Source organism: Seriola lalandi, unplaced genomic scaffold, assembly GCF_002814215.2.
Source record: "Seriola lalandi dorsalis isolate HSWRI2012SDOR001 ecotype SW California unplaced genomic scaffold, Sedor1 jcf7180002054748, whole genome shotgun sequence".
Lineage (NCBI taxonomy): Eukaryota > Metazoa > Chordata > Actinopteri > Carangiformes > Carangidae > Seriola > Seriola lalandi.
The window spans coordinates 1659574-1674840 of NW_019525301.1; the positions used below are offsets into that span (position 1 = coordinate 1659574).

A 15267-nucleotide genomic window follows, 5' to 3' on the forward strand; every position below is an offset into this window, starting at 1 on the left:
CTCTAGACTGCATGAGACAACCAACATGAAATGATCCCTGCTCTTATACTGCCCTCTGTTGGAGGTTACCAAACAACAGTGACAGATAATGTGTGCCAAATCCATAGGACAAGCTAATTCTCTACAGAATGTACTATAGTATATAATCATTTTAGAATTGGGGGAGCGTCAGTGTTTATCTGTATCTATAGGGGATAAACCACAAAAAAAATATAAACCCAAAAAACAGCAGCCTTCAGATATCACCCCTCATTGACCCTGTGTTGTTCTTGTCCACAGAAGGCCTATAAGCAGTACATTCTGGAGTGCTCTATTCAGTACCAAGTGGACAAGATGCCTTATTCTATTCTTCCCAAATTCAAGCCATTGGGATCCAAAAAGGTAACTTCATCTGATTCTTTTATTGTATTTTACAATTTCACAACCTTGTAAACTTTGTTTTATTTACACGAGAAAGTCGGTGCCAGGTGGTACAGATCTGTGGTGGCTCATCTGATCGCTGTGGTTTTCCCGTTGTTCAGGTGGTGACGGCTGTGGTGTGGAACAAGCCGGACAGTCTGTTCTCTGTTCCAGTCTGGATCATCATCCTGGCTGTTCTAGCTGGGCTGCTGTTACTCGCCCTGCTCATATATCTACTGTACAAGGTAATGAGCTGATGACTAACCCTCATAAAATTACCACAGAGAATCACAGTTTCTGACTGGCTGCCATATGTTAAAGTTTAATATTAGCACCCTTCAGGTATAGTTTAAATGGTGTTCACAATTAGCCAGTAGCTGTTTGCTAAGTAAGCCACATATTAGTGCTTTAGGTATCAATCATTATTCTGATTCCAAAGCAATTCATATAACATATAAAATAAAACAAACTGTGACATGTGTGAGTGTCAATAACATAAAGTACTGTAGTTCACTGTCAACAGACAAATGATTTGTTTTTTTCTATGTGTTTGACTGTGCTACATGCTACGTCTGTGAGATGCAGATGTGAGTATGTGCATAGAATAAACAGAAATCTGAAGTAGAAGTTTCCTGAAAGCTGCACTAATGGTCTTAGTGTCTTTCAGCTGATTGTTTTACTGTCTGGTTCAGTGTCACCGCTCTCATCATCAGAGGTGGACTAAGTACACAGTTCCGTTACTTGAGTCAACGTATAGATCCTCCTGGTCAAATATTACTCCAATACGATAATATATAATAATATATATATAATAATATAAATATAATATAATAATAATAATAATAAGTAATATATATAACATAAATAACATAAATAATATTGAGTGAAAGTTGTTAAGTTAAAGTACTGGAGTATTTGATTGTAAAAATACTCAAATGTACTTGTAAGCAGCAGCTTATATCAGCAAATTGAAATTCAGAGTTCAATATGAGAGCAACAAACGTCTTATTATGGCATTGCAAAGGGTACTTTTTAGGTGTGAAAGTCTGACTGTACATACATGTAGCATGTGGTGCATGAACTGACAAGTATATACTAGGGCTGAACAATTAATTGAAATATCAAAATCGCAATATGGCCAGGTGAAATGTCCAAATCGCAAGAGCTGCAATTTTTTGATGAAGGAAAAATGTGTCACAAAAACAAACAATAAATGAAGCATTGTGGTGCTACAGAGAAAATCAAATTCTCCAGACATAAGAAAACACATTATCATCATTTTTATATTTTTTTCTGTTAAAGTGAAATACAAAAATGACCATTTCAAATAAAATCGTGACTCGTATCACAATCTCAATGTGTTAAAATAATTGCGACACTATTTGTAGCTTTGCGTATCTTTCAGCCCTAATATATACTGAGTCTGCACTACTGAAATTAACTTTTTATATCAACCCAGCCATGCTCTGATCTGCCAACATCAGAAATGACTTTTTTCTCAACTCAGCTGTGAATATTAATGTCTTTAATTACCTGTAATCAGTTTCCTCCCTTTAAGTCTAGACTTTGTCAGATTTGTATCTGATCTTCCTCTCTCCCTGTTTCCCTCCAGATGGGTTTCTTTAAAAGGGCAGATCCCTACGGCACAACCATGGAGAAGGCCCAGCTCAAACCACAGGCATCCTCTGAGGCTTAGATCCAGGACGGAGCCTTCCCTGCAGCTTTTCCAAGGAACTGGAATTATCGTCACATTCCCGAACACCTGACGGAAACTTGCTAATGATAGGCAGGCAACCCATTTATGAAGGGACAATTATGGGTGCTGTATCACTGGAATACAAAACCTCTGGTGCTGCACTAAAATGCCAAAGCAGGAAAGACGACTACCAGGGTCATGCAGTTGTGTATGTATATGTATATATGCACTTCTCTTTTGGACGTCCAGTCAGAGCAAGGTTTGTGAAACTTCTGCAGAAAAAGAAACAAGAACTTTCTCCCTGTGGAAAAATGTTTCTTTAGAAAAAACTCATCGGACAGTACGCAATACAGGAAAACAAATGCACCTCCAACAAAGGCACTAACGCTACGGTATTCCTTTATTCCTAAAAAAAAAGTGTATTGTAAGCCACGTTTGCAATCCCAGTGTTTAATATCTTATGAAATTCCTGCTTTTTTATGATCTATACACCACTTGTTATTTATGGCACAGTGTTTTCCTGTTGATTGTTGAATGTTGTACTGTACTGTCTGCAGGACAATCCTGGTGAAACTGCGATGTTTAACTTGAATTATTCCTCTCCCATATTGGGAGGTATTTTGTGTGTGTTGTGATGTATGTAATGTATTCATTGTGTTATGACCTGTTGGTATTGTGGCCCAGAATAAAGCCTAATTTTGTATACCCATACAAAATGCTGATTGATGTGCAAGCTGTGAGATAAAGAGAACCCTTTTATATTGTGGGCAGTGGACAAGGGCATTTATGTTCTGTAAATGATGGTCACTGCCACTAGATGTCGCACCAGTTGTCCCCACCAGCATCTCAGACCAAAACATGCTCAGTAAGCAAGGTGTTACAGACGCAGTGAAAGTGGACACTAAACACACAAGAAGTACAAGTGAATAAAGTTACCCTGAGAACAAAATAGCTAACAAAAAAGCTAACAAAAAGTTGAGTCAAACTGGAGCCTTTAGCCGCTTGTCAGGTTCTCCATCTTGGTAAAGTCAGACCAGTATTGGCTCCACAGTCAGACTGGGAAAGAAATTCAGCCTTGGACTTTTAGATGGAAACGTGGTGTCTTCTTCAGTAGGGGAAATTCTGGAAGGTCGCTTTTACCTGAACGCTGCATACTGCATTCTGTGTCATCTCACCTGTGGGTGGAGCCTGTGTGTTTATAAAAGTGGGAAGGTTTAATGTTTTAATAGGAGGGGCTCACATGCACTGACATGCACATCCTGCCAGACCGGCAAACACAAACTGAGGGGGTGTGACTTCATTCTCTGCTCATGCTGCCATTACTCCACTACATCTTTACATAGAAAATAGTTGTTTGCTGCTGTATTATAGTTAAAAATCTTGTTTACAGAAGCTTTATGGTTAAACTAAACATACTGACTGTAGATCATAAAGAAGAGCTGTCACAAGGTTAAAATTTGAGAATCAAGGTTTGTAGTCTTTCAAACTGGGTCAGTTTTTCACTGTGTGAAAAAAACAACATTTATCAGACCCAGAGTGGAATTACCACATTAACATTAACGCATGACTCATGACTCATGTTTTGAGTCAGCAGTTAAGTTTTTCAGTGACCCATTACTTCCCTCTGCAGATGGTACACATCAGTACACTACCACTACACAGTGCTTTCACATCACACTTGTATAAAGTTCATATCTGACCACAAGTTGTGATGTCACAAATCAGATTTGAGGTGAGTGAAGAGAAACTTTGCCCCGTCAGCAGATGAATGTGAAAACAGCTTAGTGTCAAACTCTAATCATTCTGCACAGTGAGTTACTTCCCATTACTGACAAATTTGCATAATGCAAAGAGAAATGCTCTACTTCCTCTGTCTGAACAGGACAGGTCAACAGGCTGGAGGATTATTCTGTTATGTCTTATTGTCTTTAGCAATTTATGCATGAATGAATGAAGTGAAACAAAATGGCAGTTTAGTGTGATTATTACATTGGCTGAAGTGTGTGTGTTTTCTGCGCCCGGGGGTCAGCTCTCTCTTGAGTTAGGCTTCCACAATTTTTTTTTGCAGCAGGTTAAGTTGTTGCAAAATAAACTCTGACCTTTGATGATGAAGAGTACTGAATGTTTTCTCCCACAGTTGCTATTGATGTATTTGATTGATTTGTGCTGAGTGTGTGCATGTGTGGTTCTGCTGAGTTCCGCTGGATGGATGCTCCCTCCCAACCTGGTGTTTTTTGTCTCTCCTCCTCTCTCTCGCTCCCTCCCTCTCCCTTTTACTGTATGTATGTGTGTGTGTATGTGTGTGTGTGTGTGTGTGTATGTGTGTGTGTGTGTGTGTGTGTGCTCCCTGGCTATAAAAGCCTCCGTCACGAGGGTGTTATCCTGCAGAGGAGCTCAAGTGTCAGTTTGAGAAAGAGACAGAGACGAAACAGAAGACTTTGCTTACTTTCCCTGGGCTGTGAGTAACAAATTCTGTCATATGTGTTTAAACTGAGCTGTATCATTTATGGTTGAGCATGACATTAATTTGCACGTACTGCATCTTTAAGAGTCTGCAGGGGCAGATGACTCAGCTGTTTGTGTTTGGAGCTTTAGTCAGCAGTAAAATGCAGAATGAATATGCAGCTAAGAGGCATTTACATGGAACATGTCTGTTCTCTGTGGCTCAGATAAAGTAGATATTGATTCAAACTGATATTTTTACTTTGTAAAGTAGTTATTATTGCTTGTTCTATGACTGACCTGGACACAAAACTGATGAGAAACCCATAAATTAGGGAACATTTTTAGGGTTTGTGATCAGTGTGGTTAGAAAAAGTAAAGCCAAAACAAAAACAAAGTATAACTCATTCCTTTCTATGTCATTCATACACACTCCCTAAGTAGGATAGTGAAATTAAACTAGCCCCTTGAAACCATTGTTTCTATGGCAATGTCCTACCAATGTTGTTTTCCTGCTGGCCGATCTGATGACTGGTTGATCCTCTGTGATACCTCCTATTCAGGATGGACAGAGGGAGGGTTTTGCCTCATCTGCACTGCTGTGAGTCAGCAGTCAGGGTATTATAGTGTTTGGGTTTGGAATCTGTGGAGGTGACCTGACCCAGTTTGGGACACACGGTCCCCCTGTTTTATTTTTAACCTCTTCAACCCCGCTGGACCCAATACTGTGTCCATCATTAGACTCATTGTTCAAACCCCCCTGCAACCCTCCCGGTCTAATGCTGTGACGTGATTCGTGGATGTGAACCACACAGCCTGATAGAAACTGCAGTGGAGAGATTTATTGATTTGAGTTGCTCTGTACAGGTCCTGCCTCCTCTGCATAAGCTGTAATCATGGCCAGAAACCTGCTGTCAAATCCCAGTGGGGAAGGTAAGTCATTTTCCCAATAGCGGATCAGCAACTATGTAACTGGATGTTTTACTCAGTGAAGTAGATGGAGTGTACAGTGTTTTTATTGTCTAAAACTTTTACTTTAAATTCATTTTCTTGCTACGCTTCCTGAACACAAAACTAAATCTGTGCTTGCTCTCAAAGGAATTGTTTAATACTTTTTTGCTGAGTGTTAGAGAAAAGAGATACCACTCTCATGTCTGTATGGTAAATATGAAACTACAGCCAGCACCTGGTTAGCTTAGTTTGGCATAAAGACTGGAAATAGGGGCAAAGAACTAGCATGGCCCTGCCCAAACAAAAATCACCTAGCAGCAGCAGCAGCAGCCGTAAAAAGGCTCACTACTTCACCACCAGGTGTCACAGACAGATACCAGAGTGGTATTGATCTTCTTATGTACTTCTCAGATGTTTCAGAACTGAACAACTCAATCCCCTTGAAATGTAGTTGCTGCTCTGGAAAAAGACAGTAAATAGACTTTGCAGAAAGATTATATTGAACTTTTTCAAAAGTCAAGAATGAACTTTCACACAAGAAAAATTCAACTTGACTCATACAGAGCAGAGAATACATGACATGGTAATTGGCAGCTTGAGACTGTGCATTTGCCTCCCAGAGGAGCTGGATTCCTGGGAGCTGACGGAAAACGGCGGGAACCAGTGGAAGGTGGAGGACATGCCAGGAGACTGTGGCCACGACTTCTGCAAAGACGGAGTGACCAAGTACTTCGCAACCTCGTATGAGTGAGTATTTATCACTGCATGTGTAGTTATACCACTAAATTTAAATGCTAAATAAATCAGTGCATGTCTGGTTAGGTTTGGGCACCAAAACTACTTGGTTAGATTTAGGAAAAGATCTTGCTTTGAACATTACAACTTAATTATGGTTACACATATCATGTCCATGCATCCACAAAAGGGAAAATTCAAACAATGGAGCAAATCACATGTAAGGGAAGAAGATGGTTTCATAATAAAATCAAAAGTATGCTTGAACTTATGTTAATAGAGTTATGTAGTTAGAGTTAATGTCTTAAGTGTGATAACTGACACAGGCAGGGACTCAGATGCAGACTCGTACGCGGGGGTAAAGCAGTAACAGTCAAGTAGTCGGTTCACAGGAGGTCAGTCCAGGAAGGCAAAGGTACAAAATCGGCAGGCAAAAGACAGGATCTAAGACTGGATCTGGTCAAAAAACACTAAGAGCTCACTATGGGAATACAAGAAGTGCTGGAATGCTGCCAACAAACCATATACTCAACAGGGAGGGAGCTTTCTTATATTATTTTATTATTTTTTATTTTTTCCAGTTCAGTTTATCGTTTGTTTTTTCAAGATGACAAAAGTGAAGGATAACAATAAAATCCCTTATCATCCATCATTTGAATGTTACTACTACCCTGGTATGTTTTATAATTTCTATTCTATTCATTTATATTTAATATGGATAATATATATTTATACATATACATGATAAGACTGTTTTCATATCAGTCCCATGCAGTCTTCACAGTTTGTGAAAAATGTGTGTCCTAGGCTGTGTCTGAAGAGACAGGTGATCGACTTGTTGTTGGAGGGTTACAGCTCTGAACAGCTGGATGCTCAGCCTGCCGTCACAGTGGAGGACTGGTAAGCCAGCGGTGGACTGACAGACATGTAGACACCCCCTTTAAAGTGTCACTGGTTAATGTGTGGCTCATCCTGCAGGTACTGTGGGAGGACAGACTGCGGCTGCACTTACCAAATGACCGTGTGTCTGCTGGATGAGAACAGGGAGGTCATACAGGAGTTCAAACCTGAGCCGGTGACTCTCAACCCCGAGTCTGATGACTGCTCGTGGAAACAGGTACACAGCGAAGAGACATGTGGGGACGCCCCGCAGGGTCCACACCCGACTGTACAGATAACAGTGGTTTTCTGTCTCTGTGTGAACTCCAGGTCAGCCATACGTTTTCTGAATACGGCACCGGATTGCGTTTCATCTCCTTTGAACACGGAGGACAAGACACCAAGTACTGGGATGGCTGGTTTGGAGTGCGGGTCACCGGGAGCTCTGTCACTATTGAAGTGTGATGGAGGGGAAAACAGAGTGAGAGGAGAGAACTAGTGTAATATGAGGGCACCAGAGTGACGGACTGAAGGCTTCCAGGTTTCAACAGGATCAGCTTTGCCCTTGCACCGATACTGTAGCTTACACCTCTGTAGAGTGGGTTCTGACAGTATTCACACCCCTTTATTTTTTACATACTTTATTGTTGTAAATTTTAATTCTACATAAATATCCCATAATGACAAAGTGAAAAAAAATGTTTCGACATTTTTGCAAATGTCTAATCTCGTATTCAGTATTCAGACCCTTTCCTGTGGTGCTCAAGTCGAAAACACTTAAATCTGCTTAAAGGTGCATCCTGTCTCCTTTAATTATCCTTGAGATGTGTCTAGAACTCGACCGGAGTCCATCTGTGGTAAACTGATTTGAATAGACATATGTACAAAAGGTCACACACACAAAAAACAAGTCATGAAGTGCAAGGAACTCTATGTAGACCTCCATGATAAAACTGTGGCTGAGCTTTGAGTGACAGCAGGAGAACAGCGGTGGTGGAAACGCCAGGCTGTGGGGGCTTCTCACTGGTGAGAGATTTAATTGAAGAAAACCTACTCCAAAGTGCATGTGACCAGAGACTGGGGTGACTGTTCACCATTCAACACGACAATGATCCAAAGCATACAGCCAAGACAACACAGTGGTCCAGACTTAAACCCTATAGAACATCTGTGGAGAGACCTGAAGATTGCAGCTCGGAGGCGCCTCCCGACCAATCTGATGGAGCTTGAAAGGATCTGCTAGAAAGAATGGGATAAACTGCCCAAATCCCGGTGTTCAAAGCTTGTGAAAAAGACTCAAATAGACCCCAGAACACTCAAAGCTGTAATTGCTGCCAAAACGTCTTCTACAAAGTACTGAGTTAAGTTATGAATCAGAGATTTCACTTTTTTTCTTTTTAGTAAATTCGGAAAAAACATGTTTTACATTGTCATTATGGGTTATTGAGTGTAGGTTGATGGGCAATTAAATCTACAACACAATAACGTGTGCAAAAAGCGAAGGGGTCCGGATACTTTGGAAGGCCGCTGCACAGTGTATCACATATATATTGCTGTTCATGCTGTGGAAATAAAGGTCGCAGTTCACTAACCTGTGAAACACCACAAGACACTGTCATGGTGGCAGGCAGCTTGGCTTTACTAACTTTAAAATCACTGCTTACAACAATCATGATCTGTTAAACTACTACCTCTGCACAGTGGCTGATGGTGGGGCTCGACTACACGACTTGTTTGGTGGGTGGGGGTGTCTTAAGCAATCAAATGGTTGAAATAAAGTGTCACCTATTTAACTGTCTGTTTTGTCAAGTTGAACTTGAGCGTGAAGATCTGAATGTGACCTCTCACCCCAAGATGACTGTTACTGTTGCTGCACAGGCCTCAGTGGTTTGTGGTTGTGGTTTGTCCTCATGCGGGTGGATGAAGATGTTAGTCAGAGCATATGTCATATATGAAGTAGACATGAGGTCACAATGGCTCTCAATTACAGTACAATGGTGCTGTAACTCAGACACTCACCAAGCACCTTATTAGGAACACCTGCTTATTCATGCTATTATCCAATCAGCCAATCATGTGGCAGCACAGTGCTCCTGCAGATCCAGGTCAGGAGCTTCAGTTAATGTTCACATCAAACATCAGAATGAGGAAAAAGTATGTGATCTCAGTGACTTTGACTGTGGTATGATTGTTGGTGTCAAATGGTTTGAGTTTTTCTGAAACAGCTGATTTTCTTTTTTTTTCCCAATTCTTTATTTTTGGGGCAGCAGTTTATATTATAGATCGTATCACAGAAAATGATACTTTAGTTCCCTGTGCCATCCACAGTTTTTCAGAATTTAGAAACAGCTGATTTTCATACAAAACAGACTGTACAGTTTTTACTCAGAATGCAGCCAACAGCAGCAGCAGCTCTGTGGACAGAAAAGCCTTGTTGGTGAGAGAGGTCAGAGGAGAATGGGCAGACATGGTTGAAGCTGACAGAACTAACTAACTCAGATAACCACTGTTTACAACTACGCTGAGTGGAAAAGCTTCTCAGAACGCACGACAAGCTGAAGACCACGTCGGGTTCCACTCGTCAGCCAAGTGCACAGTTGAAGACGGGAAAAATGTGGCTTGATCTGATGAATCTCAACAATATGAATAACAATTTAAGCCTAATAAAAGCTTGTCAGCTTAATTAGTTAAACTACATTTTATGAACAGGGCTCCAAAGTTACTAAGGAGTGCATGACCTCATCAGTTTTATAGACACCATCAAACAAAAAACAAACATTCTTGAAAAACTCATTTTTATTTTCATTAAATCAAAATTGCATAACTCAAATGAAAGTGGCTGACATATTGTGTTAAACAATATAAATATTTTGCTGTCGCCAGCCATAAATAGAAATCAGATTGCAAACTTGTGACCGTGACAATAAAATGTAGTAAAAATTCATATACAGGTCAGTTGGCATCACATCACTGACAAGATAGTGTTCAAAGCGAGCACCATTAACACTGACATTTTAAGGGCACTGTTTAGATTAAAGCTACATTAGGCAATATTTATGAACCACTGAATTACCTTTTGTTCTGCCACCCCTCCGTAGACTCAGTGGCTGTGTCTTTGAATTACAGTCTTTCAACAGTAGCTGTGGTTACCAGTATTCTGGCAGTTTACTGTCATTTTTATCTTTTTTTACCATGGCCAGTGTTAGAGAGCCGACAAAGAGCCAACAAAAATGTGATTTAGCTGTTAGCATTATAATCACAAACTGAAGCTTTAGTGGCAAAGGTGACAGAATGAATCTTATGATGTATTTCTGACATGAGACAACTACACGGCAGGTAGCCTCCAGCTTTTTTGATTGAGCCTCATTGCACACTGAATGTTTACTTGATAAACAGCCCAGCTGAATGTGTCCTGCCCGGCACGAGATGACACAGTAACACTGCTGGTGCAGAGAGTTCAGCATCTATCAAGCCAAACATGTGGGACATATTTCTCAAGCATCACAGAATCATCCATAGGAATCGCACTGAAAGCGAACCTGGGATCACAAACACTCCTACCTCAGAGTAAGAGTTATCTAAGAAGCTTCCTACAATTATTCCTGGAAGAGTGTGTGTGATGTTGCTGTTTTACAGCAAAGAAATTATGACATATTTTTTGTGACACTTTTAGGTTTTATGTGGATTGGTGAATAACGTCTACAACTACTTACTAAGCTGTTTCCACTAAAAGTGGCAAGTAATTTGTGTGGCTTAAAAATAAACGTATACGCTCCGAGTGAAATTCAATGTAAAACTATGACCACATTTAATTTGAAATGAATAAATAACATATAAAAATCATACATCAGATTTTACCAGTTGTAATTAAGTGGAGACATCCTTAATAACAATAAGCAGGTGACATCCAGCCAAGCAAATGTTTTAGTCTGCTCTCACTGCAGGGCCCTGAGTTATACACAGTTTTTATGATGGAACACTATTCAAAGTTCAGTTAATCAAAGTTCAGGCCTGAAATTGTCTGTTCTGACAGAATCATCACTGTTGGAAAGTTGCATTTTTCCTGTTGCAAAAAAGTGTAACGCAGTGAGGACGCTGGTTTCAGTTTGCGTCACAATAAGCTTATTAGCAACCGTTCTCTCCTGCCACCTCGCCTCCTAACAGGCTACGACTCCTCTGGAGGTCTCCCCCATTTAAGAGATAGGAGTGATTTAATAAGTTAAGAAAGTTGATTAAAAGAAATAGTGTCACACTGAGAGTTTCAGGTTATGAATGAGTTCCTACTCTGAGACGCTTGATAAATACAGACCCAGATATTTCTCTCAGGAGTTTCTGACCCAGTCCAAAGCTAGAAGGGAATGAGTACTGAACCCATGCAAATGGTTAACAGCAAGGATTTGAGTGTGATGCTCGTGTTGCACATGCTCGTGAGGTGTAAGTTACATTAGCCAATGTGACAAAATCCAGTTATACTGTGATGGAGTCACATCACATATCGAAACTCTTTGTCTGAAGGTTTCTGTCTGCTAGCGGTCAAAAACCGCTGAATACAGCTTTAATTAAATATATAGAGGGAGGGTGCGTTGCCAAAGTGTGCTTTTAAATGGCCTATTCTTCAGTTATCAACACTGTGGTGCCTTTGAGTGATTTTCATTCAGAGATAGTATGTGTATTTGATCTGGGCAACTTGAAACATGTAAATGTGAATTTGGACACTAATGAAAAAACAGGATGGAAGCTCAGTTTAACCATTACTGAAATGTTACAAAGAAGGTGATATTAAAGGAGAGGAAATATCAGTGACCTGATGTGACTGTATGAAATCTGCAATTCTGCTTCCTGTTCTCAGTGTCTGAGTCAGGAACACCAGTCATTAAAACATCAGAGACAAAGATTGTCCAATTCATCATCAGAAAACAGTTAATATTTTTCAAAGTCTTCTTGAGAAGTAAGACAGCACCACAACTCTACCCACATATCAGTGTAAATACAAGTGTGTCTGTAACAGTGTATGTACATGGTGTTCTTGGAGTGCGACAGGTCCTGGTCCAGATGAAAGAGGAAGGCAGAGCAGAGGTGGGACTCTTATTCTCCCTGCGACTGCATCTGTTTACAAAAGGCCTCAAACTGCTGCTGCTCCAACTCTGTCATCACTTTGTTCAGAGCATAAATCTGTAAATAAAGAAGCAGGGAAAGTAGTCACAGCTGAGTTTACAGGAGTGGGAAGCAATATGAAATATAATGCAGTTGGCACACTACTAAAAAGATCCCCTTGGATGTGTGTGCATGTGTGTCAGGTTTAAAAATAAATATGGAGTAGTGATGAGCTTTGTCACCTCTGCTCTCTGTCTCTGTTTGAGCTCCTGCTGTGCAGATTTCTGCTTGGCTCTGTCTCCTCTGGTCGGGGTGGAGTTCAGCTTTGGCTTGTCTTTACGGCAGGCAGGCTCCATGCTGGCAATCAACCTGAGAGGTTTAAGAAGAGATAGTTGACATTTTTAACAGTCTCACTTACAATAAGGTAGGGCTGAATGATTTGCATTAAAAAAAAAAAATCATACTGCTATTATTTTGAAAAAAAACTGTGATTAGTTAGTTATGGTTTTAGTCATTTTTGCATTACATTTTCACGGAAAAAAATTATAATAATTATGTGATTTTTCCTAAGGTCTGTTCCAAGTAAGTATGTTCCCTTATGTGTGGGGAATATGATTTGTAGGCCATGGCATCTCTGTAGGACCATAATGCTTCATTTAAAATGGTTTGTTGTTGTGACTCCATTTTACTTAAAACCTAAACTTGCAGCTCCTGCGATTTGGATATTGCGATTCTAATATTTCAATTAATTGTTCAGCCGTACTGTAAAATGAAGGGGTCTTGGTTATTTGTAAAAATACAAACTATCAAAACCAAACTGAGATTTAAAAAATATATATATACCGTAAATCCTACATGCAAGTCATCAACCAAACACCTTGATTTGATTAACACCACTTGGCGCACACACACAGTAATTACAGCATTTAAACAATGTCTGAACGTAGTAATAATTTATCAAAATATGTGATGGTGAGTGTAGGTTAAGTGTGTTAAAGAGGAGAGAAAGTATCGTGCAGAATCGTGTCTTGTTGTGACTGTGACGCTACTAACGAGTTAGCTAACTTCTCGTTCTCACTAAGTAAAGTTAGTGACACCATATGTTCAGTAGCAACAATGCTGGTAAACAGTATTTTCTGGGATAAATTATCTACGCTACTCAGCAACAAAAAGACCTATTTCTAGTCAGCCAACTGCTAAACGTCACGGATTAATGCTTGGTAGTTAAACGTTAGTCAAAAGACTCACATATTAGCTAGCTAATGTTAGCTAGCTGCCGTTTACTTTTTATAAAACAACATTCCACCAATGGTAACATGACAGTCCAGATAATGGCACACTTACCCGGGAAATATAAAAGAGAGTATTAATTTGGGCTTAATGTTAAGTTAGCCAGGCAGTTGGCTGCAGCTAGCTACTAGCCGATTAAAACAGCTGTTACCAATGTGTCACCAGTAAACAAATCCGAGTTGAATACTGAGACGTTTGTACAAATGTTCCGGTTCCGTTTCTTCTTCTTCTGCCTCTAAAGGCGGTTAACTGACAACTTATCTGCGCATTATCGCCCCCGAGTGTTCTGAAGTGATGGTGTTTTCATTTCACCTTTTCTATTGTCATCAAAATAATAAGGAAATATAAATAGGGCGTTGCACTGTATTATAAGGTCTGATTTACTCAAATAATCTTGTCTGATCGTATCTCAAACTCTTTACATTTCACACGAGGCACTGACACATTCATTAAAAACATCCTTTCCTGTCCACAATTTCCAGGGTTCATGGACTTACAGTCTATGAATAAGATGTATTATTATTTAATGCTTCATCAGACTCAATAAGAATGTTTTGTACTGCCCAAATTAACAATTTGGTTTAATTAATAACATGCTTTTTGTGCACTTATGTATTTCAGATTATAAATAACCTGCATCTTTTTAATTTTGCAATGAGAGTAACAGAGGGCATTACTGGCATTCCACATAAATTGTGTATCTATAAGTTAGGGGGATGATTACCATTTCGGGTCAAAAAATACTGTTTGTCAACCAGTGTGGAGGGAGATTGAGAAGTTTCTACAAAAAAGCAGCAAAGAAGTATAATTGTAGTCACTCAAGTGATATTGTTTCAGTCTACAAACTAACTGTTGACGCAGAGATCCAGTCAATTTCCTCAGACACAAGATACTGAAAGTAATATTTTAATCAGTTTAGATAACAGTTTGACCAGCTTCAGGATTACCGCAGTCATCTCTTCTTGACAGTCCACCTTCAACCAGGTCTGACCACAAGATGTCGCCCTTGTATAACAGTCCAGTTATACATCTATGTATTAAAGTAAATGAGTTTAAAATTAACAAAGATATTTTAGGCATGTGACATCATTCAACATTAATGTGATGTGTGTATCTGATAGTGAAGGTGTATTCAGGAAGGAGAGGAGTTTGACAGGAGAGCCTCTGATGAACTAATCCCGTTGAAGTCTTTAGTGTCACTAAGCCTGACCCCCTGACACCTGCTTAGAGGGCAAAGAGGAATTTTAAACAGTCAAACTGTTTTCTAAGTCTTTTCCCTGCATTTTCACATTTGATTTAGAGCAGAACTGATAAGCGTTACTCAGACCATACACACACACACACACACACACACACACACACACACACACATACTGCACAGACTCCCCTCAGGGCACCTCTTTAGTGCATAAATCAGCTGGGCGAGGAGTGAGCCTGACACCAGCTGAAGGGTGGTCCAGAACACATTTATCACCTCAGAAACAAAAACAGTCATTATGAAGGGACAGGATAACTAAACACTCTCACATATGAAGTGAGGAAAATCGTCCTCTCAGACCAAACTACCTGACAGCACTGGAAGTCTCCGGTGTTGTTGTGAACTTGAGCGCTGAATGTATGCATGTGTGCCCTCTGGCAGAGCTACGCCACAGAGATTTATCGTGCGGCATACCAACGGTTTACCTGGATTTATCCTCCAACTACAGGAGAGCGCTCTCCCTTGGAATAATATCCTGCCAAGAACAACTTCTGCTGAACGCTGCAGACAACAGCCAGACCTG

The 15267-nt window shown here is 40.1% G+C and overlaps 3 protein-coding genes across 4 annotated transcripts in view; 2 read left to right on the top strand and 1 right to left on the bottom strand.

Annotated features, from left to right (window-relative positions):
* The window catches only part of LOC111668658 (integrin alpha-5-like), a 42537-nt gene extending 39726 nt beyond the window's left edge, over positions 1–2811 (top strand). Inside the window, exons 28-30 of the mRNA XM_023424768.2 lie at positions 280–381; positions 522–644; positions 2012–2811. Of these exons, the coding sequence (XP_023280536.1) occupies positions 280–381; positions 522–644; positions 2012–2095 (309 nt within the window). The 3' untranslated portion in view covers positions 2096–2811. The remainder of the gene's footprint in view (positions 1–279; positions 382–521; positions 645–2011) is intronic.
* A 1640-nt stretch (positions 2812–4451) lies between these two features.
* fbxo2 (F-box protein 2) lies at positions 4452–8895 on the top strand. 2 transcript variants are annotated; one of them, XM_023424666.2, is made up of 6 exons: positions 4452–4553; positions 5405–5470; positions 6052–6235; positions 7031–7123; positions 7202–7340; positions 7433–8895. In XM_023424666.2, the coding sequence occupies exons 2-6, from the start codon at positions 5434–5436 to the stop codon at positions 7565–7567; spliced, it is 588 nt and encodes a 195-aa protein (XP_023280434.1). In that variant the 5' UTR covers positions 4452–4553; positions 5405–5433; the 3' UTR covers positions 7568–8895. The 2 variants fall into 2 exon arrangements, with proteins under 2 accessions (XP_023280434.1, XP_023280435.1); XM_023424667.2 differs by having other exon boundaries at positions 6109–6235.
* Positions 8896–9880: 985 nt separating this feature from the next.
* svbp (small vasohibin binding protein) lies at positions 9881–13674 on the bottom strand. The gene is made up of 3 exons (XM_023424822.2): positions 13541–13674; positions 12439–12565; positions 9881–12274 (listed from the first exon to the last, which is right to left on the bottom strand). The coding sequence occupies exons 2-3, from the start codon at positions 12550–12552 to the stop codon at positions 12188–12190; spliced, it is 201 nt and encodes a 66-aa protein (XP_023280590.1). The 5' UTR covers positions 12553–12565; positions 13541–13674; the 3' UTR covers positions 9881–12187.
* Between the last annotated feature and the right edge of the window lie 1593 nt (positions 13675–15267).